Consider the following 25,571-nt stretch of genomic DNA (forward strand, 5'->3'; position numbering starts at 1 on the left):
GAGGTTCCAATCTGGCATACCAGTATATCATTGCATTATCTGTTATGCTCTAACTAATGGGATGGAGCCGATCTGTTTCCAGATGAAGGGCTATGTTTGGAAAATCAGCCCACCGTTTTGTATGTGCAAACAGGATTTATGCGCACAAGTTAGAAAGTCCCATTCGCACGTTTCATCCTCCGTGTTTGCACACCCATGGGGCTTCAGAAACTATAAATACAGAGTGCTTTACGGGCAAGGTTCCTGCCTTGAGGTGTGTCTGAGACTTTATGTCTATGTGTGTTTGGATCTGCAGCCCTGAGCTTGGTCGTGATTTCATTTGGGAGCACTGAGAGTACAGAGACGCTGTGCCTTTCCCTGGGGAAGCTGCATTAGAGGATAAAACACAGCCCTAAACCCATGGTTCTGAATGCCTTGAATGGGCAGGGAGGGTCAGCCAGAGATCTGAGGTGAGATGCCGCATCCTGGTTCAAACTCCCGGGAGCTACTGAGCAGCATATCCCAGAGATGGATGGCTGAGCAGGGGCTCCTTGAAATGATCCCTGTTGTCCAGCCCATGTGGCTGGAAATGAAGGCTGCTACAGATTTGTCTCCTCTCTTGGCCGGAAGCACTTTCAGATGAAACAATGTTGGAATGAATCCATTTAAGGCACCTAAACATTTGTATGTGTGATGACTCTGTACTAGGGGAACATTGCATGAGTTTCTTAACCAAACAAACAGCCTGGTTTTTCCTCTTCAGGCTCTCAGATAATCAATTATTTGAAAAGAAAACAGACACTTCACACTGTTCTCTAACCCACACATTTCCTTCGCCTTTTGGTATGATTTTTAGACTAAGGAGAAAATATAATCAAGAGACCAGCGGCTCTTAGCACACTTATAACTCCTTTAACTGGAAGATCTCAAAGTACTTTGCTAATTAGTTGATCATTGCAACACCCCTGTGAGATATATAACTTATTGTCATCATTATTGTACAGATAAGTGAACAAAGATGTGTAGAGATTAAATAGCTTGCCCAAGTCAGACAGCGGGTCAGAGCTGTGACTAGAATCCAGGAGTCCAGTTACCTTGGTCTAACAACTAGACAACACACTCTGCATGAGAAAACTGAATAAAACGTGAAGGCAAAAATAAATAAAACAAAAATCTCACTTTAAAAATGTGTTCTGTGTAGAACCAGAATGTTCTGCAGGAAAAAAAAGGATGCAGTCCAAATTTTTACTTCCAGGCAAACATTTGAAAATTGACTTATAATGTACCCTTTCATTTAGATTTTATATGAAGGTTTTACTTGAGCTTGTAATGAAGATGGAAAAATCCTAGGTTGCCATGGCTACTGGCACTTTGCCTAACACACTCAAATCTTTTTCCCCTAATAAAATAGATTTCAGAAACCCACCTATAAAAAGGGAAGAGTTAAAAATCCTGTAAATTTATGTAGGAGGAAGAATATTATTCAGTGTAAAGCAGCTTCTAAGCAGCCTTGCAATGTAATTATTTCAGGATTTTCTCCCCACCAGTTAGGTCCATAAATTCATATTCCTGACCTAGATGATTCTTTTGCTGATAACGACAATACAACTAAAACACCAGAAGAAAAACAGGGAGTGGAGAAGAAAATAAATTGCATGATAACTTCTTTAGAACACTATCTGGTAGCCACAGAAACACTAGCAGAGGAAAACTGCTCTATTCTATATCTAGTCCAGCATCCAGTCTCTGATTTTTATCCTGTGTGAAATATCCTCCCACAGAGAAAGTTTCTTTCTTACTCATATTGGCTAGAGGTTGGCTTGTGCTCTGGAGTAAGAGGCCTTATATTCTGTTCAAAAGTCTCACCTTTTAAAAGTGCTTATTTTCATAATTCTGGATGTTCTTTTTGTTCCTATAAATCCTGCTAAGGTCTGAGCCTCAGCTAAAGATCTCATAGCTTGTGGCAATGAGTTCCACAGCCTAATTTGTTTGTTGTGTTTTTTTTTAAAAATGTTTTTCCTTTTGTGATGAAGTGGGGCACCTTTTATTAGTTTTAAATGTTCTGCCTTTCTGTTTCCCTGAATGGCTCATCATCAGAGAGGCTAATGTGCTGTGGAATTGGATATTTGGGGGCTGATCCAAAGGCAATTGGAGTTAATGAGAGTCTTTCTATTGACTTCAACAGGCTTTTGGATCAGGCCCTAGAAGGGCGTTTCTAGTGAAGTGCAATATCTATGGTCATTGCAAAGCTTTAAAACAAACGTTTGCAGCAAAACAATCCCTTCTGCAGACAGGTTCTTGCTGCCTCTTGGTCTTGAACGCATTGACCCAACAGGGAAGAAAACAAAACATATCAAGGAGAAATCAGGAAAACAGCCATTTAGTTCAACTAACCCTTGTAGATGCACTGCAGGTGAGCTTTTCCAAAGTGCCTGCATGACGTAGGAGCATAAATCACAGTGAAAGTTAATAGAACTTGTGCCCTTAAGTCACTTAGATACTTTTGGGAATCTTGGCCTTCATGTCCTGCAGATAGAGGGAAGGCAAGTGAGAGGAAAAATATCATTAGATGATACAGGTCAAACAAGTATCTCTAATTAGGTCACATTTCTTGCAGAGTGAGGAGATGTAAGGGGTCAAAAATGTCTTTCTACTAATTTTCTGAGAAGCCAGAGAGGACACATCATGTGTCAAAAGAAAGAGGAAATGTGTCTAATTGAAAGTAACAAATCACATTCATTTCCTTCCCAAAGTAAATGCTGCTTCTGCTTTTTGCCATCCCATGTTGTACAGCCACATCTGAATCACCCCAGTTCAGCAGAGCAATGGCCCATCTAATCTGATATCTGATCTCTCAGTCACCTGTGACTTATAATGGCTGCTTCAGAGTCAAGTGCAAAACTCCCAGGTGTGTGTTGGGTGGGAGAGGTGACGGGAGGAAGAAGGAACAGAGAGGTGATAGTTCGGAGCAGAATCAGGGGCAGGAGCTGGGACAGCCACCTGCTCTGGAGGGTGGGAATCACCACTCACATTCCTGCGTGTTCAGACCAAGGAGGCTGTGCAAAAGACTAAGGCAATGTGTGCCCCAGCTAGGATACACAGCCCGCTGCCCCTTTGGGATGTGGAAATCACTGTGCAATATAGACATGCCCTGGCTGGAATTTTTAATGAGCGTCCGTGCTCTGAAGATTAAATGGACCCTTGCTCCTGACCTGCGTAGGCCCCACTTCAGGGCCCTGATCTAGCGCTCTTGGAAGTCAATAGGCTTGGCCAGATCCTCAGCTGGTAAATCACTGTAGGTCTGAGTTTGGCTATAGATGTCAGCAGGAGCTGGATTGGGCCCCAAGTGGTAGAGAGGATCTTGCATTGTTTAACTTTGCTGGGGATGTGGATGGGGGTGTATTCCACCCCCAGTTTAGGAGATGGATGAACAGTGAATACAAAGAAAATCACCCAGACTGTTAAAGAAATGGTTATGACAGCTGTTCTCAAACTTTAGCAACCCGAGGACCCCCATTTTGATTTAATTTTGATTTGATTTTGGACCCCCCCAAGCCAGCTTCTAATTTTCCCTGGGGGTGCTTAACTTCCTGCTCAGCCCCAGAAGCTGCCCCCCCTCCACTCCTTCCCCCAAGGCCCCACCCCTGCCTCACCTCTTCCCTTCCCCGCTCCATCCCTGACCCTCCTCTTCCTCACCTCTTTCCACCTCCTCCACCTGTCCTTGCTCCTCCTCCTCTCTCCCAGTGCTTCCTGCACACCACGGAACAGCTGTTCAGTGGTGTGCAGAAGGCCCTGGGAGGGAGGGGGAGGAGTGAATCAGCAGGGCCGGCAGCCCTGGACATGACTTGCAGACCCCCTGGAGTACGCTTGTGGACCCCTGTTTGAGAACCGCTGGGTTATAACATTAACGTTAGGGACTAGAGCCAGCACAGAGTATATGGCAATGCATGCTATTAGGAGCACAGTGTGGAATTGCATTGGCAGTATCAGAATGACAGGAGGACCTGTTGACGCTTACGCTCACTTCTCTTCATGCTAACTGCAGAGCCTTGTAATGCAGAAGCCCTTTGGATGTAAAGAGCAGTGGCCCTCAGCCAGCACAATTTATTTTAAACATATGTTTCCGATTTTAAAACGTCCAGACCTAGAAAACTTTAATCATCGCACACCTAGGGATTTTTGTTTTGTTTTTGTAAAATGCTGAACTGTGTCTACAGAACAATGAGTAAAAAAAGCAACGTGTTATGTTTGAAAAGAAAGAAAGAATTTTTTTTTAAAAATCTAGCTGGCACTCTTCTGTTATCAAAGCAAGGTAGCAGATTCTGCATCAAGACGCCGGTGTTCCAACAAATAAGCCTTTCGTTGTGTTTGGAGTGCATTTTACTACTATAATCATCCGCTCCTGACAAAACTTCCTGACATTACTGATGAAAGAGATCCTAATAAACCCTTTCGAGAGAGGTTATTTGAAAGGATGAAGTGGGACATCTCGCTACCCCTTTATATCCGAGCCTAGCACAGTGGTTTGAGCAGATGGTATTTACTACAGACTTCAGGGTGATTTTCCTGTTCAGCTCACATCTTGTTCAGCATCTAAGGAGGGCTCTATCGAGGACATTTATTTTAAAAGACTGGAATAGAGTATATAAGGTCTCTAGGTCGGAGTAAAAACAATTCATAGGGGAAAAAAGATATTTACTAAGAGTCTGATCTTCCTCTTACTTACGTCATCTTTTCTGGTGTAAATCGGGAAGAACTACACTTAAGTCAACAGAATTGCACTGGTGTATATCCACCAGGAGTAAAAGGAGAATTGGGTCCTGTCTCTCCAGGACAGTCAGCTGAGGGGGAGAGTTTTACTCCCTGACTCAGGATTTTGGAAGGTCACTTGGTCTTCCCTGCATCTGACACAGAGGTAGAAAGGAGTGGAGGTCAGGTCAGCTTGTGGGAAGGGACAGGAAGGGCCTGGAAATGAATCACAGGGAAGACTTCAAAGGAGGTTCCTCCTCCCCTCCTCTTTGGAGGCCAACACTAGAGGAACGACTCAGGATGACTCCCCCTGCTCTGCTGAGAGAAATATTCTCTGGGACATTCCAGAGTTAGCAGCACATGGTGGAAATCAAAAGCAATGGATTTAAAATGGGTAAGAAGAAAAGCTTTTTATAGTAGCCTACCATTAACCTTTGGATCAAAGGGGCTAGGTACACAAACAGAATGGAATAGAACCAGTGGTACTCACTGCTGCAGGCTGTTACTCAGGCACAGGGTTTATTATGATTTAAAGAAATCTAAGCCATTTAGGGTGGGGTTTTCAGAAATGCTCTGGGAATTTTACCGTTGTCTTTAACGGAAGCAGAGTTAGCACCGGTGAGAACTTTTGAAAACACCAGATGGGTGTTTTAATGCATTCATTTATGCACTGGTGAGCCCATCGCCTTAGCATGTGGTCCATTAATCTAGACTAAACACCACATGACATTAACTGAAACCACCTACAACAGACAGTATTAGCAGCCCTTTCCTTGCGCCGTCCCTAAACAAACTACTATTGGTCCAGAGTCAAGCAAATGTTCAACCCAATAGACATCTCTTGCATCACTGTCAGTGCAACTAAGCTCTGAGAAACCACTGGAGTTGCACAGAAGGGGACAAACATCACGAGCAGGGATTGTCACTCAGTATGCCTTAAATGAACTCAGCCATTGTGTGATACATGGGAACCTATCTGATACACGTACCTGGGAAGATGGAGGCTACTATCTCCGAGGTAGTAGCCTGCATCTTCCCAGGTAGGTGTATCAGAAATAGGGTGACACCCTCCCCAAGCGAGACTGTCACCTTTGCCTCCTCCTTTTTCAATACTGCACTCAGCAAAGCAGCAAGTCTAAAAACCGCGCCTGTGCTGCTTTGAAGATGGGAAACAGATGATAAATATTAGAGTAAGGATCACGTTACCATTATGTAGCCTCTAAATGCAAACTAATTAGAATGCAGTCCTGCTTCGGAGTAAAAAACCAAGTGAATGACAATCTCCTGAAAGCATGGAATAAAGGAGCAGAACATTGCCATTTCAATTTGTATAAGGCCAGAAAATCCAGATTGGCCCATGTGTGTACAAATTCCCAAAGGCCATAGCTATCCCCTTGGTCTCTCGTCAGCACTCCAGTGACACCGGTTCTGAGTAGCTTGGTAAGTAGCAATAAACTAGGAAAAGGGTGTTCCTTGCTCTGTAGCGTAAAAGCAGCTACCATCTGGCCATGAAGTGGCTGCATTACAGAAATGAGTCAAACTGATCCCCATGTATAGTGGCCCTGATTCATGACCTCTTTGCTTTAGTTTTATGCTGCATTAACCTGCAGTTTTAGGCTGCAGTATGAAACTACATACAAAAAATCTGGATCTGAATCAGTTTGTTGAGGACTTTTATTCAGAAAAATACTTAAGCACATGCATAACTTTAAGCATGTGCTTAAATCTATCCTTGTTCAGCAAAGCACTTATACACATGCTTAAGTCCCACAGAAGTCAAAGTTAAGCATGCATTTCAGTGCTTGCTGAACCAGTGCCTAGGACCTCTGGCTACAGGATGCTATCTAAACATCCGTCATTATTACGTGTGGGACTTTATCTTAATCACTTCATTTCATAAACACACGGCCAGGATATCATCTACCTTCTTGGGGACAAACCCTGATAGTACTTGAAAAAATCGACTTCAAACAGAGGAGTTTTCAAATGTAAGGTTTGATTTTTCTTTTAAAACTTCCTTCTCCCCTCTTCTACTGGAAACCAGAGGTATTTCACTGTTGCTTGCCAAATGATTTCTATCTTAGTGAAAAAGAACTTGCTATTTCCTGAAAACCTACCGCTGTTTTTTTTTTAAATACATTTTGAGCATGGACTCAAATCCAGGTAACTTGATAAGGAGTTAATGAAAACAAATTAATTCTGTCTTTCAAAGATGCATTAAGGAGAGGGGCAGCAGAGTCTGCGAGAGAGGGGCATCGTTGTCTCTGCTGAAAAGGGATTTCAAAGGCCATCTGGCTTTATAGTTTGGAGTGTCGGAGTCTTGCTGTGCCAAATTTTGTGGGGGAGAATAGGCAAAAGAGAAACCTCTGTAGTTTTCCATTTGTGCGTGTGTCATTTTAAACATTGTTTGTGTGAAAACGATGGGATGAAAGTAATTGGAACAACTTTTTTTTTTTTTTTACTAACAGGATGTGTTTTTCATTGAAAATGTTGAGATAGATAGTTTTCCTAATCCCCGGTGAAATTTGAGTCCTCATTCAAGGTACGGACAGTGCAATTGCTAGACCTCATTGTTTTTCTGACAAAAAAAAATTCAAGAGATGATTATGCTGTATGAATATTGTACTGCATAGTGGGCAGCAGGCTCTTTCATTGCCATCACAAAGTCATGAGAAATCTATTCTTTCCTTGATGTGCATGTTCAGGTAACCAGGAGCCAGTGATTTCTGGAAAGCAGAGTGATTTAATAGTTAGAACACAAGGCTGGAAGTCAGGTCTCATGGATTCTCTTCCCTGCTATGCCATGGACTTGTGTGAACTACAGCAAGTCACTTAAACTCTGTGCCTCAGTTCAACCATCTGTAAAATGGACATAATAGCCTCTGTCCACTTCATAGAGGGTTGCAAAGACTGATCAATATTTGTAAATCACTCTGGGCCCAATTCTACAAGGAACAGGGTGCCTCTGGTGAGGGGCTGAGCACACACACTTCCAAATGAAGTCGATGGGGGTTGAAGATGCTCACCAGCCCATTCAGGATCTTATCCCTTTGATGCCCTGAGTAAGGTGCTAAAGAAGGGCGGAGGGTTGTTGAAATGTGTCAGACATGAGACATTCTAGCAGCATCAGAGCACTAACACCATTGGCATGCTGCTAAACTGTGATATCACCTCAGAAGTGTCTGCAGCCTCTTTCAGTTTCCCTGTGTAGACAACAGTTCTCACAAGGGTCTAACAAAGCAGGCATTTAAAATAAAAATACAACAATATACATAGTATGGGTTAGGTTGCTGTCAAAGCTGCCTTAGTTGTGTGTGTGTGTTTGTTTGTTTTAGCAAATAGATTTCATAAACAATGTGAGAACCCTGAAATAAGTTCCTGACAATGTGGAGTTGCAGTTTCTTTGAACTATCCTGACTATGAGATTTTATTTAATTAATTTAGCAAAAATCTATCTTTAGATAGATAGAGAGTCATTCATAGATACTCACCTTTCTTGAGACCTGGCCTTAACCTCTAAGTAACACAGCCATCCCAAATTTAAGCCAATAACATGTTCATCCTAGCTATCCCTACTTATCAGTGGTAGGAGATGGGGAGTACTGCTGAGTAGTTAAAATACGGAACAAGAATTCCTGAGTCCTATTTATAGTTCTGCCATTTTTCGCTATATGTGACTTTTGCCAATTCACTAAGACCTAAGTGATAAAAAATGGCCTCTAACATTGTTCAGCACTTCTGGAAATCAAGCCCTATGCATTTTCAGTCAGCATCCAGAAGTTAATATATAGAGGACACTTTTAGGGTCTCTGGGCCAGATTTTTAAAGGTATGTTGGTCTCTAAAGAAGGAGATGGATGCCTACTGGAATTTTCAAGAGCACCTAACTGCCTGATTCTATTGAAATCATTGGGATTTAGGCACATATGAAGGTGCCCATGTTAATCTTTAAGTGCCTAAATACCTTTAAAATATCAGGCCCTCTGTTTCTCATTTGCCCCATCTGTGGTGAATAATAATAGCCAACACCTACCTAATGGGGGTGTTGCTAGATGTAAGTTATCAGTGTATGAAAAGCCAGATTTCATTACTCCAGCAAATCTTTTAACAGGACTTTGTTTTCAGAAGATGCTGCTATGTTATGAAACAGACTTTAGCTTGGTGCACAGAAAATGTCTTCATTTAACATGCCAATTCTTTTATTAGGCTGATTTTCAGTTGCATTTTACCTTTCGGCACACGGGAAGTTTATTTTTAAAGGAAGTTTATTTCTTTATCATGCATTCATTTCCGAGGGCTTCACCATATTCCAGTCTAGATTACTGTTTAGCTTGAGGCTTGGAGAAATGATCCTTTGAACAGATCTCTTTTGGGATAAGGTGTTTTGTTTGTTACAGGGGGTTCTGTACTGCATAATTCACAAACATCATACAGTATTTAAAAATGTATAATATTTTTTCTCCCCCTGAAAATCTTCTATGTCCCTTTTTTTGGTCCATGGAGAGAGGAAATCAAGTCTGTCAATAAGTGCTAAAAATATTTAGTGTGGCAGGCTCTGTATTTTCTTTTTTGTGAAACACTGATTAATATTCAGTGGTTGAAGGTTAATACCCCATTCATTTTATTCCCTTTACATCCTCTGCACAGCAGTTACTGCTCCAATTTCGACTTCTAATTCACACAAATCTGGTTCCAATCAGGATATTAGTAACTCTGCATAAGCAGGAAGAAAAATTGAAATCACACCATTGTTAAACTTATCTTTCAATACAAGCATGCACACACGCTCTCCAGAGAGTAAATCTAGAAGTTCAGCATCACAAAAGGATGCTTTTTATGTGTTCATCTACTTTTTTTTAAAGATAAAAAGAGACACTCGTTGAGATGTTGTTCTAAAAAAGACCTGCTGTAGCTCAACCAGAAATTAAGGGGTTGATGAAAATTCTGTGGCTTATGTTACGCAGAAGGTCAGACTAGATGATCATAGCTGACCTTTCTGGCCTTAAAATCCATCAATCAATTAATTAGTGCAAGGAAATACTGAATTAAAAGAGGCAATCCACTCTTGTTTTAGGTTATTAAGGCTAATGCAATGGCCGCAGGAACCTAGAGCAATCCAAAGAAATGAGGATTTTTTTTTTTGACATAACCTGCAGAGCTTTTCAATAGTGACCCAAAAATTCACAAATATTTGGAGTCTGCTTTTGCGGTTGTACCTAGATAGCTGTGCCCTACTGTTTTCAAAGTGACACTAGCACTAGCAGTCAAACAGCCTATATTAAGGGATGTTCTTATTTGCGAGAGGACGTATATTTTGTAGCATCAGGATTGTGCCGTGCACTCTGACGCTGGTGAGCTTTGCCAAACAAATAATTGAACCAGGTAGCCACCAAAGTTTCCATTGGTCTGTACCTTGCACAGTTATTTATACCAATGAAAAGTGAGCGCACCGTTCCGAATGGGTAGCATTTTATGCCAATTTGGCACTGGTGTAGAGCAATAGAGAATCTGGCCCTGGGAGGTTTAGGATGGGATTTTCAAAGAAGTGCTCAGTGTTGCCTTAACTCTGCTCACTCTGAAGTCAATAAGAAGCTCCCATTGCCTGGCCTTTGTACAGTCATTTATACCCATGGGAGCAGCATTAGGTCACTGCTGTGTATTTTGGAAACTCCGGTTCTTACAGTCAATGAGCTTGACCCTGTGGAGTGCCAATGCTTCAACTTGTACTGCCTTCTCTGGGAATTGAGGGCTCCCAGCACTTCGCAGGCTTGAGCCCAAGCTGCACAATGAGGGAAAAGTCACAAAGTCTGTGTGAGTGTTGCCATTGATTTTAATGGAATAGGGTGGGACCTACAGGGAGCATAATAGAGAATAATGCAATGCAGAAGCAGATGTGGTGATTAGAGAGGAACCACAACGAAAACCGAAGGAGACTGCTAAACTTTTGGAGAGGCTCATTTGCTGATCTATGCATTGTTTACTTGTACAATGTGCCATGGCACCTTTAGTGTCTAGGCAGAGCAAACAGGTATCATTGAAAGGCCTCCATAGAGTAAACTGCATGGAACTCAGTTTATTTCTCTTGGAAAGACTGAAGGGCTCAATCTACTCTACCAGAAATCTTAAGCTAGGCTAGATGCCAGGGTAGGTATGTCGAAATCCAATGCTCGTATTTCTAAGCCATCCCCTTTAGGATGCAAAATGCACTTCTGAAGGGCTAGCATTATGGTTACTCAGGAATAAAATGGATTCCATTCATCACTGAAAAAAAAGTTCTTTCAGGACCCAATCCAACCCCCACTTTAGTCAACAGGAGTATTTCCATTGACTTCAGTGGGCTTTGGATCAGCTAAAGCCAGTCAATGGGGATGCATTAGATTGGGGGCACTTAGCTTTTCAGCACAGATGAAATCATTAAGATAAACCCAGCATGTTAGCTATTTTTAGAATTTTTTGTACATGATACACATAGAGTTGGCTTTTCCTTTTAGAAACCTATTTGAATGTTTCATTGTAATGTTTACCTTTTTTCCTGATCTCATTGCTATCTCATGTTTGCGGTCACTTCTGAAGTTTGCCTCTTTGCAGTGCCCTGTGATGGAAATATATTAATTCACTGCTTTGAATTAAAGGAAGACTGCTCTTTGAGTGGCAAAATTAAAAATTGTCTTAAAGATTGTGGGAGAGGAAAAGGCATGTAATTGAAAGCTCTTCTGGGCTGGAACTCTCTCTGTGGGGGAACAGGGCCTAGCACATAGGGTCTTAAATCCTGGAGTGATTGCTTTCCCAGGCCCAAAGGTACTAATCCAGAAATTAAAAAAAAAAAAAATATCAATCAGCTACATGCATTAAATCCAAACCCAGGGCCTACAGCTCCAAACTTCCAGTGCATTTGAGATCTGTGTTGAAAACTTTGCTCTGACCTCATGGAGTGGTACTGAGCTCCATGAGGCTAGAGTGAGAATTAGCCCCAATTCACCTGATCACAGCAGAGTTTAAACCCAGCATAGTGTGGATGCAAACTGTGATAGACCCTTTGAAACAGTGTTAAGTCCCTAAACCACCGTTTCAAAGAGAAGTGGAAATAAGGGGCTCATACCACAAAACCTAGTGGCTTCCCGATCCAAGGTTTGAGTTTGTACCCAGCTTTGGAAAGAACACCCCTTTCTGAAAGGAGGCGGGCAACGCCCCATTTCTTGAAAAGATGCTACTCCTCCAGAATCTTCCTCAAAGGAAAAGTATATTCTCATTTTATGGCTCACTGGTGACTTACACTTTTAAAAAATAAGCAAAGGTTCCAGCACAACCCTGCACGAGATGTCTCGCCAAAATGCAAAAATTGACCACAGTGTACAAGTGGGCTGTGTTTTTCAGGGAATGGCATTAGGGCCTTTTCATCACCTTTCTCTGCACTTCTTTAAAAATGATTTAAATTGGAGGCAATGGCATTGAATGCTGAACATCTGACACTCAGAGAAGTCTTAAGGAATCATGTGCTTACACTGCATCAACTTTCTATAGCCACTTTGCTTGGAGGGCTGTGGGTCCTCCCCCGCCACGAAACCCCCCAACATTTGTTGGTTCAGCCCGATTTGCTCTTTACATTGCTTCTGAAACCCTTTCCCCCCCTTCGATGTCAGTGGCGGCTGGGAGAACTGGCTGGAATCCTTCAGGGATCCCTGGAGTTCCTTTCACAATCATGCGGCTAACACACAAACCAAGCTTCAATTTTTTTTTTTTTTAAGTGGCAGTGGTGCCAAACGAAAATGGAGCATTTCAACCCTCCCATCTCTGGTCAAGCTGCACATTATAGGAAAGTAAAAATGAAGGGCTACTCAAATAGGAAAGAACCCAGGACATTTGAAAATATTCCAACCAATAATCTCGCAGACCCCCTTCTCAGCCGGGGTAAATTGGTATACCGCCCATTGTCTAAAATGATTTCCTTCCATTGTCTTAAATAATTTTTACCAGCTGAAAATCTAGCCACTCATGTTTGTATGCCCGAGTTTGATTCAGCTCGATGAAAATATTTGTGGGCCGCAAAGATAGTCACCACTGAAAAACCGGTGTGTGCTGCGGGTGGAAACTGCTGGGAGTTCCCCAGTTGGTGCAGCAAATTATTAGAACCTGTGTCATAAATAATATGCGGTTGCCCTGCAGCGTGCCGCTATCCTGTGCCCCTGGCAATCAGCCTAACTGCCCTCATCCTGTAGCGCCTGGAAAATGAAGTGTACAGACTTTGCCCTAACCAGTGGCTTTTCAGCCACAGGCTTTGGGAGTCGGTTTGTACCCCCTGCTTGGAGATCCCAAAGACTGCGGAAGAAAAATGCCTCTGGGCAGGCAGCAGAAATGATGACCAAGAACAGCGCCTTTGAGAGGACGCGGCATGTGCTCCCCACCGCACTGGTCCACTTCTGAATGCTAATGTATGAGCGTTTGGCCACAGCATCACCCCACCCCTCACCACTGCCTTTTGGGAAGCTGTTGTGGCTGTCTGTGTTGACATTGACCATAGACAGTGCAGGAATATGATTGAAACCAGCCTGTGTACAAAGGCAGAAGTTGGGGAAGCTTCTCATGTCCTTTCCTTTCAACTTAGTGATACTCTAGCATTTGCAGTGAGTGCATGTGCATGCAGGAACCAACCTGGGCATACTAAGACTTTGCAATGTCTGATCTCTATTTAGCTTGTGTCTAACATCGCAAGGGACAATTTCTACTCTGACTAAGCCTCGAGTAGCATCATTAGCTTTCCGAATCTGCAGCAATGCTGTTGGTTTGATAAAGCTGCTGGGGTTACTCTAGCTTTACTTTGGTTTAACTGAGTGTTATTTAGCCCGATGGGTATGTAAATGTGCCATGCAAATGCATGTAAACCAAGATTTTAATTCAGTTGACATAATGTATTTAAACAATGACAGGTTTCAGAGTAACAGCCGTGTTAGTCTGTATTCGCAAAAAGAAAAGGAGTACTTGTGGCACCTTAGAGACTAACAAATTTATTTGAGCATGAGCTTTCGTGAGCTACAGCTCACTTCATCAGATGCATACCGTGGAAACTGCAGCAGACTTTATAAATACACAGAGAATATGAAACAATACCTCCTCCCACCAGCAGGAGAGTGAATTTGTTGGATTTATGCAGGAAATAGCCCGACTTGATTATGTAAAGAGTTGTCACTTTGGATGGGCTAGCACCAACAGGAGAGTGAATTTGTGGGGGGGGGGGGGGGGTGGAGGGTGAGAAAACCTGGATTTGTGCTGGAAATGGCCCACCTGATGATCACTTTAGATAAGCTATTACCAGCAGGACAGTGGGGTGGGAGGAGGTATTGTTTCATATTCTCTGTGTATATATAAAGTCTGCTGCAGTTTCCACGGTATGCATCCGATGAAGTGAGCTGTAGCTCACGAAAGCTCATGCTCAAATAAATTGGTTAGTCTCTAAGGTGCCACAAGTACTCCTTTTCTTTTTATTTAAACAATGTAATCTTTTGCCTTTGGGGTAAAAGGTAATGCTGTGCTAATGCAGTTTACACAGCTTTATTTGCCGAATCAAGGTAGCACCATGTCAGAAAGTATCATATTCCCCTCCACTGGCAGTTCCATCAGCGGATAATAGCTTACGCCTGCTGGTAGCTAAAGGAACAGCCTTATCAAAAGAGAGAGAGGATTGTGCTGACTTTTTGAGGGGCTCCAAAGTCACGGTTTGGAAAACCTAAGAGAGACACGTTCAAAACAGTCTTGTTTTTGTGCGGGTGAATATTGCTTTCACTCTCATTTGCACACTCAGATCTGTAGCTGTTCATCTAACTTTCCCATTTGTGTGTGCAAATTTTGTCCATCACTTGCTTCATTTTCTTGTTCGTACACCAGACTAATCAGTTAGGTCCTGGTGATAGACTATGTTCCTCTTGTTCATTAGCTGCTGCTGGAAGGCCAGTAGGCGGAGTGCTAGAACACTATCAAGTGATTTGTTGATATGTCGCACTTAAAGAGACATATGGCTATATTTTTGTTTTATTTCTCAGCAACAGTGCATTTTAATATTACAAACTGTTTATCCAGGAGGTATTTCCCCATTAAATTAAAGCATTTTTAAGGAAGCATTAGGACCCCTAAAATAACTTATTATGTCTCTTTAAAGCCAGAACAATTTGCTTACAATAGTATTTTTCTATCTAAATTCCCCTTCCACCAGCTGATTGATACGTGCACATGACCAGATATTTCAAAGCCTTCGTTAGATGAGTATCCCTTTGTCTTCAATGAGTAAGTAACTACATTCCCATGGAGAGGGAATGTAGTTAGAATTGTAGGACTGGAAGGGACTTCGAGAGGTCAGCTAGTTCAGCCCCCTGCAGGGACTAGACTCCTCAATTCAGTTCCTGCCTTTGTTATGGATTTGTTTGCATTGATTTTGTCAAGACAGTTACCCACACCATATAGCCACCAAATACTTCTGATGTTTCCTACATACCTTAAAAAGGCCTTGCATGTCTTAACTGACTAGGGCTAGATCATGACCAGCAAGTGCAAGGGGTGTGTGGGTGCAAGGGGCTCCTCTTGCATGCAAGGGCTGACCACACATCCAGTGTTGGTAGCCCCTTGGCTAGAGCTGCTAGACACACTACCCATCCCAAAGAGACGGTAGGGCCTTAGCCGCATCTCCATCCTTACTAGCCAGTGGTGACGGAGGGGAGTGCACCCATTGTAGCATTCTAATTGTAGCATTCTTTGGCAGTGCCATACTGCCTCCAGTACAGGAAGGTGGTTTAAGGCCAAAATTTAGCCCTTAATGTTGGTTAAGTGTTTTGAGATCCTCTAATAGAAGGGCAGACTTGCCAGCATGATGTCTCCTGCCCAAATGACAAAGAATTACTTCTCCCCTCCCATGTTGTTACTGAAATCTGCTATATGCTGGTTTGTATTATGTCATGACATGATGGGGGAAATCCAATGGCTGATATCTGAATTCCTATCAATTGGTTCCTAATTTTTTTTCCAGGGTTTCCAGGGTTAGCTGCTTTCTTGAATGTCATGTGGAAATGCTTGAACATCGACTCCAAATCTTTGGCTGGATTAATTAGCCTCTGATTTGCAACATGTGGCCAACACCAATTTTATATTTCACCTGCTTGCTAGTTTCAAATCTTGGTTTGATTTGAAGGTGAAACCGATTGGAGTTTCTCAACTGAGCTGCAGAGAGTTCCATCCCCACCACAAATATATATATATAAAATAATAATCACGCCTGCTGTTAAATGTCCAATTTCCATCGCAAAGCAGGAAGAGATTGGCGCTCACTTTCTGAAACCCAAATCCTCCCAGGTACCATCTTCATAATTGTAATGGGGGAGCGGGAATGGACATTTTACTTTGAAAACTTCTGCATTCCTTTATTTTGCAAAACAAATCCATGCACATATGGGAAAAGGTAGGCATCTTGAGGTAAAAGCCTACATTCAGATTACAAACGACTCGATGGATTGGTCATAAATTACCCACTTGTTGTTACAGATGGTTAAAGCTTTCTATGTCAGCCTTGGATTTGGCTTTCCCTCGGCCCTAATTGAGAACAGAAATCCAATTAGCCAATGATCCTGTCCCCTTTGAAGTCCCAAGCTGCAGCAGTGTCATATAATATTAAACTGTGGCTATTGTGCTACTGATGGAACCAGCTGGCAGCACTGCATTTCTTCACTAACATGGGGTAGGAACGTGGTTTTTCAGCTCCTCCCACACAGACATGCTAGGAGTAAGCATCTGCTGTACGTGGCTATGCCCGGTGCGGGGAGCAGACAGTCTGGCAGGGGTCTCCATCATATGCATGGCCTTACCCCTATTACTGATTAAGTACCGACCACATGCTTGTTACAGAAGACAAGGCCCCGGCTAGAAGCTACTTACATGGTTGTTCACACAGACTAATGTATTGAATGATGGGAGGGTGTACAGAGATTTTGGACAAGGCATCTCAGGCAAGCTTCCCAGAGGAAGCATGTTTTAAAGGAGGCCTTTCACAGCTTCAGAGATTTTAAGGAGAGAAGGAGACATTATGATCCCTGAGTCTGACCTCCTGCATAATACAGGCCAGGGGATTTCATCCACTGATTCCTGCTTCAAGTCTGTAACTTCTGGCTTCACTAGAGCAGATCTTGTAGAAAGACACCAAGTCTTGATTTAAAGATTGAGATGGTGGAGAATCCACTACACCTCTTCTTAACTTGTTCCAGTGGTTAATTACCCTCAGAGTTAAAAATATGTTCCATATTTTAGTCCAAATTGGTCTAGGCTCAGCTTCCAACCACTGGGGCTCGTTATGCCTTTGTTCGCTAGATTAAAGAACCCTCTGCTATGGGAACTCTTCTCCTCGCATACGAACTTATAGACCATGATCAAACCTCCTCTTAACCATCTCTTGAATAGATGATGTAGCACGTTCTAGTCTGAGCACACACCTGCAGGTTAGGAGACTTGGGTTCTAGCTCCCATTCTGTGTCTTAGGTTCCCCATCTGTAAAACACTCTGAGATCTTCCCATGAAATGGGCAATGCAGTGTAATTTTAGCGTTGTCACTGTTGATGCAGAAAGTGAAAAGAAGCCTGTGGAAAGGGGCCACGAAGCTGGAGGATCTGTGCATTGTGGAATTCGCTCCACCAAAAGGAAATCCCTGGTGGGATAGAGGGGCTTTGCTGTCCCTCCTTGGGCAATGTGGGGCAGGGGATACTCAGTATTCTGCATAACTAAACACTTCCCTTCTTCCTGCATTTCAGCTTAGCGCTTTGCTGAAGAATAGGCCAGAGTTCAATCTTTTCAGGACTTTTCCGAAAGTATTACACAAGGTAAGACCTATAGGCTCTTGTATGTAAAACTGCGATAAGTAGATGGGGAATAGTCCCCCGTCAGTTTCAAAGAGACGTTTGGGATGTTTCAGGCCCCTTCTATCTGAGACGTAGAACATCCAGCTAAGAGCTATGTCCCCTTCACGATGCTTCTCTGCCCCTCCCCTGGAGAAACAAAGTCAGGTCCTGCAGGAGGAAGCTCTTGAGTTACATTTACAACTGCTAGTGTGGGGCTGGAGAAAAGGAGGCATGGCTACAGTTCTGCTGTGCTTTGGCTGCAAGAATGGCCCACTGGGGCTATAGGCAGCTGGGTGTAGGATATAGGAAGTCCTGAGGCTACTCTAAGTTATACTGCAGACTAGATTGACCCCTGGCTGGCCCCAGAATTGGAGACACATGAAAGTGGTACAACTTTACCGCCCTCAACCCTGTGCCAAGTGTACCTTGGCCAGACCAGTTAATCAGGGCCTTCCTCGCCTGTATAATATTGCTCCCTTAGCAAACAATGCGCTAGATTAAATCAGTCACATTATATGACCTTTTCACAATAGGACAGTCCTGTCTACAGCTGTGCTGTGTGTATGGAATTCTGCCCATCTGGTGTTTCCAATAGCACTTTGCAAGGTGTGCATTTGCAATAATGGGGAGCAATTGGGCAAACTGAATGCACAGTGAAGGGTTATTAATACACAGAAGACTCAGTTCTCCTCTCTGTCTTACCCCGTACGACTCCATTTACTTCAACTGATGCTGATGTTTGAGATGCAAGTTACAGTGAAATGAGCCCTACCACCCAAACTGCATCATGACTAATTAAATGGCTTAATAAGTGCTAGTATCCTTGCATTGGGGAGGGGAAAGGGGGTGGAATCTACCTCTTTGCTTCTTTTAGTCTAAATTGGCAGAGGCCTGGAGGAGTTAATTAAGAAATGTCATCATCGTATTTAAAGGCTAGGGATGCAATTAGTTTTCAGACATCAGGTTCATGTCTTAGTAGATTGTGATTCTCCTAAGCCTGAAGAGATTAAAGTGATGTTCCGTTGCAGCCCTTAGGGAGTTACACGAACTATGGCTGATTAACCAAGGTCCACGAAGGCCTGAAAAGCCAAACACTTGCCCAAAAAACAATGAAAAAAGGCCATGGCCGGGACTTCAGTTGGAAATACCAAGCGGTACATTGTGTAACTGCAACCTCACAGTAAACAAAGTGCGTCACGTTTGACATTAACCATGTCCCTTGGCTGTGGCTGATGCTGGAAGCATAGTCAGGCCTCTGTTGAATTGGGTCTGTCAGTTGAAAAACACAACAGCAGCAAGTCAATGCCTTGAGAAGCTCATATTAGCTTCTCCGCTGTTTCTCTTCAGAGTTGGCTATAGAAAAACAGGAAGCTGCACCAAATTAGTCTGCAGCCGAGTCTCCCGACAGCGACAACATGGCAATTCTATACAGCGCTCGGTTGCTTTTTTCCTATCCTGCAGCAGCCATGCATTAGGTCAGAAATTTGATTTGATGGCTCAGCCTCCTGTTGTGGAAGAAATAGGGAATGGGAAAAAATGTGGAAAGGTTCAGCGCTTAAGGCCTTCTGCTGAACTGTTTTTATCCTCATCACCTCATGGAAAAACAAAACAAAACAAAACCTGAAACCATTTTTCTGCACAATTAAATTAAGGTTGAATAGATGACAGAAATGACACTGTCCAAGTCACGAGGCATTTTTACCTGACTGGAAAAGGCGGAGAAGGCTTGTTATGAAAGTAGCTTCAGTGCCTTAAGCACGAACATGATACAGTTCTGTGGTGACCTAGAATCCTATTTTCGACGTCTCCGTCTCAAGGAATATTTCCAAAATACCTCTGAACAACATACTAATCCACAGAGGTCTCCCTGCCAACACTACAGAAAGAGGGATTCTAGATGGACTCCTCCTGAAGGTCGAAACAGCAGACTGGACTTCTACATAGAGTGCTTCCGCCGACGTGCACGGGCTGAAATTGTGGAAAAGCAGCATCACTTGCCCCATAACCTCAGCCATGCGGAACGCAATGCCATCCACAGCCTCAGAAACAACTCTGACATCATAATCAAAAAGGCTGACAAAGGAGGTGCTGTTGTCATCATGAATAGGTCGGAATATGAACAAGAGGCTGCTCGGCAGCTCTCCAACACGAGTTTCTACAAGCCATTACCCTATGATCCCACTGAGAGTTACCAAAAGCAACTACAGCATTTTCTCAAGAAACTTCCTGAAAAAGCACAAGATCAAATCCGCACAGACACACCCCTGGAACCCCGACCTGGGATATTCTATCTACTACCCAAGATCCATAAACCTGGAAATCCTGGGCGCCCCATCATCTCAGGCATTGGCACCCTGACAGCAGGATTGTCTGGCTATGTAGACTCCCTCCTCAGGCCCTACGCTACCAGCACTCCCAGCTACCTTCGAGACACCACTGATTTCCTGAGGAAACTTCAATCCATCGGTGATCTTCCTGATAACACCATCCTGGCTACTATGGATGTAGAAGCCCTCTACACCAACATTCCACACAAAGATGGACTACAGGCCGTCAGGAACACTATCCCCGATAATGTCACGGCTCACCTGGTGGCTGAACTTTGTGACTTTGTCCTTACCCATAACTATTTCACATTTGGGGACAATGTATACCTTCAAATCAGCGGCACTGCTATGGGTACCCGCATGGCCCCACAGTATGCCAACATTTTTATGGCTGATTTAGAACAACGCTTCCTCAGCTCTCGTCCCCTAAAGCCCCTACTCTACTTGCGCTATATTGATGACATCTTCATCATCTGGACCCATGGAAAAGAAGCCCTTGAGGAATTCCACCGTGATTTCAACAATTTCCATCCCACCACCAACCTCAGCCTGGTCCAGTCCACACAAGAGATCCACTTCCTGGACACTACAGTGCTAATAAACAATGGCCACATAAACACCACCCTATACCGGAAACCTACTGACCGCTATTCCTACCTGCATGCCTCCAGCTTTCACCCTGACCACACCACACGATCCATCGTCTACAGCCAAGCTCTGCGATACAACCGCATTTGCTCCAACCCCTCAGACAGAGACAAACACCTACAAGATCTCTGTCAAGCTTTCTTACAACTACAATACCCACCTGCAGAAGTAAAGAAACAGATTGATAGAGCCAGAAGAGTTCCCAGAAGTTACCTACTACAGGACAGGCCTAACAAAGAAAATAACAGAACGCCACTAGCGGTCACCTTCAGCCCCCAACTAAAACCCCTCCAACGCATTATTAAGGATCTACAACCTATCCTAAAGGATGACCCAACACTCTCACAAGTCTTGGGAGACAGGCCAGTCCTTGCCTACAGACAGCCCCGCAACCTAAAGCAAATACTCACCAACAACCACATACCACACAACAGAACCACTAACCCAGGAACTTATCCTTGCAACAAAGCCCGTTGCCAATTGTGCCCACATATCTATTCAGGGGACACCATCACAGGGCCTAATGACATCAGCCACACTATCAGAGGCTCGTTCACCTGCACATCTACCAATGTGATATATGCCATCATGTGCCAGCAATGCCCCTCTGCCATGTACATTGGTCAAACTGGACAGTCTCTACGTAAAAGAATAAATGGACACAAATCAGATGTCAAGAATTATAACATTCATAAACCAGTCGGAGAACACTTCAATCTCTCTGGTCACGCAATCACAGACATGAAGGTCGCTATCTTAAAACAAAAAAACTTCAAATCCAGACTCCAGCGAGAAACTGCTGAATTGGAATTCATTTTCAAATTGGATACTATTAATTTAGGCTTAAATAGAGACTGGGAGTGGCTAAGTCATTATGCAAGGTAGCCTGTTTCCTCTTGTTTTTTCCTACCCCCCCCCCCTAGATATTCTGGTTTAACTTGGATTTAAACTTGGAGAGTGGTCAGTTTAGATGAGCTATTACCAGCAGGAGAGTGAGTTTGTGTGTGTATGGGAGTGGGGGGGAAGTGAGAAAACCTGGATCTATGCAGGAAATAGCCCGACTTGATTATGTAAAGAGTTGTCACTTTGGATGGGCTAGCACCAGCAGGAGAGTGAATTTGTGTGTGGGGGGGTGGAGGGTGAGAAAACCTGGATTTGTGCTGGAAATGGCCCACCTGCTGATCACTTTAGATAAGCTATTACCAGCAGGACAGTGGGGTGGGAGGAGGTATTGTTTCATATTCTCTGTGTGTATATAAAGTCTGCTGCAGTTTCCACGGTACACATCTGATGAAGTGAGCTGTGGCTCACGAAAGCTCATGCTCAAATAAATTGGTTAGTCTCTAAGGTGCCACAAGTACTCCTTTTCTTTTTGAGTTTTAGGAGTCTTCCTAGAAATGTTGAAAGCAGGTCTCCATACAGCAAGTGTCAATGTATATAGCTAGGATACTTGTGATGCCTTTTGTTGTTTCGTGCTCTGCATCTTTACATTTGTAAGTGCAGCCATTTTGTCCTCAGATCTGCTGCAGAATTACAGAAGAGAGACACACATTGGGCGCTCTCATGGATACTTTACTTCTTTCTTCTTTGTTGCTTTTCTCAATATAGAATAAAAGCGGGTTTAGACTGAAGCTGGATGGCTGAGCTTTTGTATGCTGGAAAGCGTAATACAGGGGAACTGAACACCATAATCACATAAGTAAGAGCTAAACTTCACACTCATATTTTTATCATATCCCTGGTTTCAAGTGGTCTGAGCATATTTCCTTGTGGATAGGTAGCTACAGCACCATTAGCAAAATCTTCTCACCAGGGGAGGCAATAGTGTGAAAGGACCATAGACCTCTTGTCTCTAGAAGTGAGGGTGTAAACAAATTGGTTGCGATGTGCAGGAGAAGTTTGCAAGGGGCAAAAATGAAACCCATTAAGACTGATATGTATGGGGGAAATCAGTGTAAGAGGAAAAAGATAGTGATGTTTTTTGACTAACTAATCTTGCAAATGTTTTTTTAAATTTTTTAAATATAAAGTAACATCTAGTGACAGAAGCCACTACATGCAGTTTTTAAAAGGAATAATTAAAAAAGGGATGATAATTGCATTTGTGGGGGACTACAAAGTAATGCTTTTCCAGCAACCTCTAATTGACTCCAAAAGCGCACCAGCCAAAAATCATGGAACTTAAAGAGAAAAGGAGAAATCAAATTAAATTAAGCACCAGAAAGATCCTGATTGATACCAGTGAGGAACTCAGTCCAGGGTTTGTGCTGTCAATTGCGTTGGCATACATTATGCATTTCAGTGCCAATCTGTTACATTTCATGAGAGCAGTAAAGACCTGGTCATGTTTCCTAGAGTATCTTGGGACTTCTAAGTATGTTCTGTAACAGAGCCATTTACAGGTTTAAATCAGCCATCCTCTACAGAGCTTGCCCAGAAGTTATTATGCAGCTGATGGCAATTGGGTGGCTTTGGAAGTCTTAATGGTGGAGAGGTGCCCAAAGTAGAAATCTCACCACTGCCAGTCACACTAATTGGCTCCCCTGCCTTTCTTGCCCGAAACCAAGGGTTCAATGGTCCAGGGAGCTGGAACTCCACCCTCCTCCTTCGAGGCGGTCTTTTCGAGCCTGCAGTGAAGCAGGTTTTAGGCACAGTGCCTAAGCTTCCTTGCTATCGCCTGTGCTGCAGCCTATGGCTCAGTAAGAGAGTGCCATTCTCCCCAGGGTGTCAGCCCAATACATTTCCTTGGTGCTAAAGTGACTTTGCCATTTTACTACGTACTGGTTATTAATCTGTCTTTACAATGCAATCACACAGTGGGAACATCTTAAACTCTGCTTGTCTGGGCGGCCCGTATGGTTTCCACACTGCCAGGAATAACCGAGCTACATACAGTATGTGTTCTGGGCACCAGTGCCCCGAGACAGAGGGATAACGGGATATGTAGACAGGCACATGGAATCTGAATGCTTGTCTGTACCTCTTGGGATAAAAACCTCCTTCTCGTGGTAGGCAGAAGTTCATCTCTAGCTGCACATGGAGGTGCCAAATCATGAAATATACCAAGGGAAACATTTGTTTAACACAATGCCAGCCATCACTAGGATTTTGTCTTATGGGCCCAACTGGACAGTGAAGAAATGACAAATATTCATATTCGTTATTTGCATTTCAGTAATGCCTGCGGGCCCCTTTGTGCTATGGGCTGAGAGACAGTCCTTGCCCTGAAGGAAACCTGATGTGTGTTTATGATCTCCCTTCAGTCTGTGCTTGAACATTAACACTGCTCTTTTTTAGCCTGCAGCCTGAGCCCTGCGAGCCCAAGTCAACTGACCCAGGCTCTGAGACTCACAGCTGTGGGTTTGTCTGTGCAGTGTAGACGTACCCTTAGAGTCTGTACAGAGAGGACAGACGGAGGAAGCATTACTCTTCATATTTTCTAGAGGGAGAACTGAGAACCAAAGAGATTAAGTCGCACACAAGCCCTGACCTCCCGGGCCTTGACCACAAGACAGTCAATGCTGCCTAGCTGCGTTCCCCTCTGGGTATGTACCTGATAGCTACCGAGGCAGAGCACTGTCATTTGACTGAGGCGGGTCTAGAAGCACCTGTGGCAAACAGACAGCAATGATACATAGCACATTAGTGAATGGGACCCCAAATTCCCAGTTCAGCCCTTGAGGGCTGGCACTTGGCTGGAATGCAAACACGCTCCATGAAGCTGCAATGAACAGACTCAGTGCAGAGAACCCTCTATGGCAGAATAAGAACTACGTCACTTTTACTGCCCATTGTGGTCGTGTTTGGAGGTAATAGCAAAGCCAGAAGCATCTGGCAGGCTGGCCTGGAAAGTCAAATTCAACACAATGAAATTAGTGCAGCAATTACAGCAGGCGTTGGAAGAGAGGCTATTCTGATAACGCAGCCTTTCTCTTTCCCACCTCCTTCGGCAATCCCAAACAATCCCATTATGTCACTTTAAAGTCATTGCTGCATATAAAAATGCTGCCCTAGGCAGTCTCCAGGATTAACATAATGGAATACCGGCCTTGTAGTTCACAGCATGCCTGGGATATCTTATAGCCTGTGATGGCAGTTTTGTGGTGTCTGTCTATGCAGGGAGAACCCGCTGCTGGCCTGGGTCAGCTGAATTAGGCTCATGGGGCTTGGTCTTGGCGGCTGAAAAATCACCATGTAGATCCTCAGGTTTGAGCTGAAGCCTGAACTCTGGGACCCTGTGAGAGTGGAGAGACCCAGATCCTGGGCTCCACCCTGAACCTGAATGTCTACACAGTGATTTTTTTAGCCCCGCAATCCAAGCCCCGTGAGCCCGAGTCAGCTGACCTGGGCCAGCCATGGCCATGCCATGGATCTTTTATCCATGGCCTTTTATCTTTTATGCAGACATACCCACAGTTCCCACCCCTATGAAAGCCCAAGAACTAAATCTGCCCTGGAGATGGAATGTGTCACCTCTAGCGAGAGCAGGGAACAATAAAACCTTGTTGCTTGGAGGTTCTGTGAACAGTTTGTGAGGCCCAGTCTAGTCTTATATGAAACTCTGCTGGCTTTTGTGCCTACCTAGCCATATAATTTTGGCCTGAATGACAGGCTTTGCAGGATTTGACTTGGACAGTGCCACAGGATGGTATTGTGGCTGCTATGACCACTGAGAAAAGGAGAAAGAGGGGTGTTCAACAGAGGCAGTAAATAATGACTCTTGTTAAGACAGTTGCTAAGATGACAGTTCTTGAGCCCTGTTGTCTTTCATATTCACCTAAGAAAAAGGTGAATAGTATTAATTATTTGTATGCCTAGGGTAGTGGGACCCCCATTGTGCTAAGCACATACATAGAAGGAGACAGTACCTGCCCCTAAGAGTGTACCATCTCAATTTGCGTTTAATGCATCAATAACAGCCTAATTGAATTGAATTACATTGCATTAACAATTCAAGAATAAATGCATTTATTGCATTGTTTTCAGATAGAAAATGAGCTGCA

At 43.6% G+C, this 25,571-nt stretch overlaps 1 protein-coding gene across 46 annotated transcripts in view; it reads left to right on the top strand.

The window, feature by feature from the left end:
* The window catches only part of LOC125621727 (uncharacterized), a 357,495-nt gene that overhangs the window by 167,853 nt on the left and 164,071 nt on the right, over positions 1-25,571 (top strand). For 28 of the 46 annotated variants that reach the window (XR_012664862.1, XR_012664855.1, XR_012664833.1 and 25 more), the window contains one exon: positions 17,507-17,575. The exons of 17 other annotated variants lie outside the window; for them this stretch is intronic. Coding sequence is in view for 1 of the 29 variants with exons in the window: in XM_075119195.1 (XP_074975296.1) it covers positions 17,507-17,575 (69 nt within the window). In the remaining 28 variants the exon portion in view is untranslated. Of the gene's footprint in view, positions 1-15,738; positions 16,062-17,506; positions 17,576-25,571 lie in introns of all 46 variants that reach the window. One more of the 46 variants, XR_012664848.1, reaches the window with a different exon arrangement.

This window comes from Caretta caretta, chromosome 14 (genome assembly GCF_965140235.1).
Source record: "Caretta caretta isolate rCarCar2 chromosome 14, rCarCar1.hap1, whole genome shotgun sequence".
Taxonomy (NCBI): Eukaryota; Metazoa; Chordata; order Testudines; family Cheloniidae; genus Caretta; species Caretta caretta.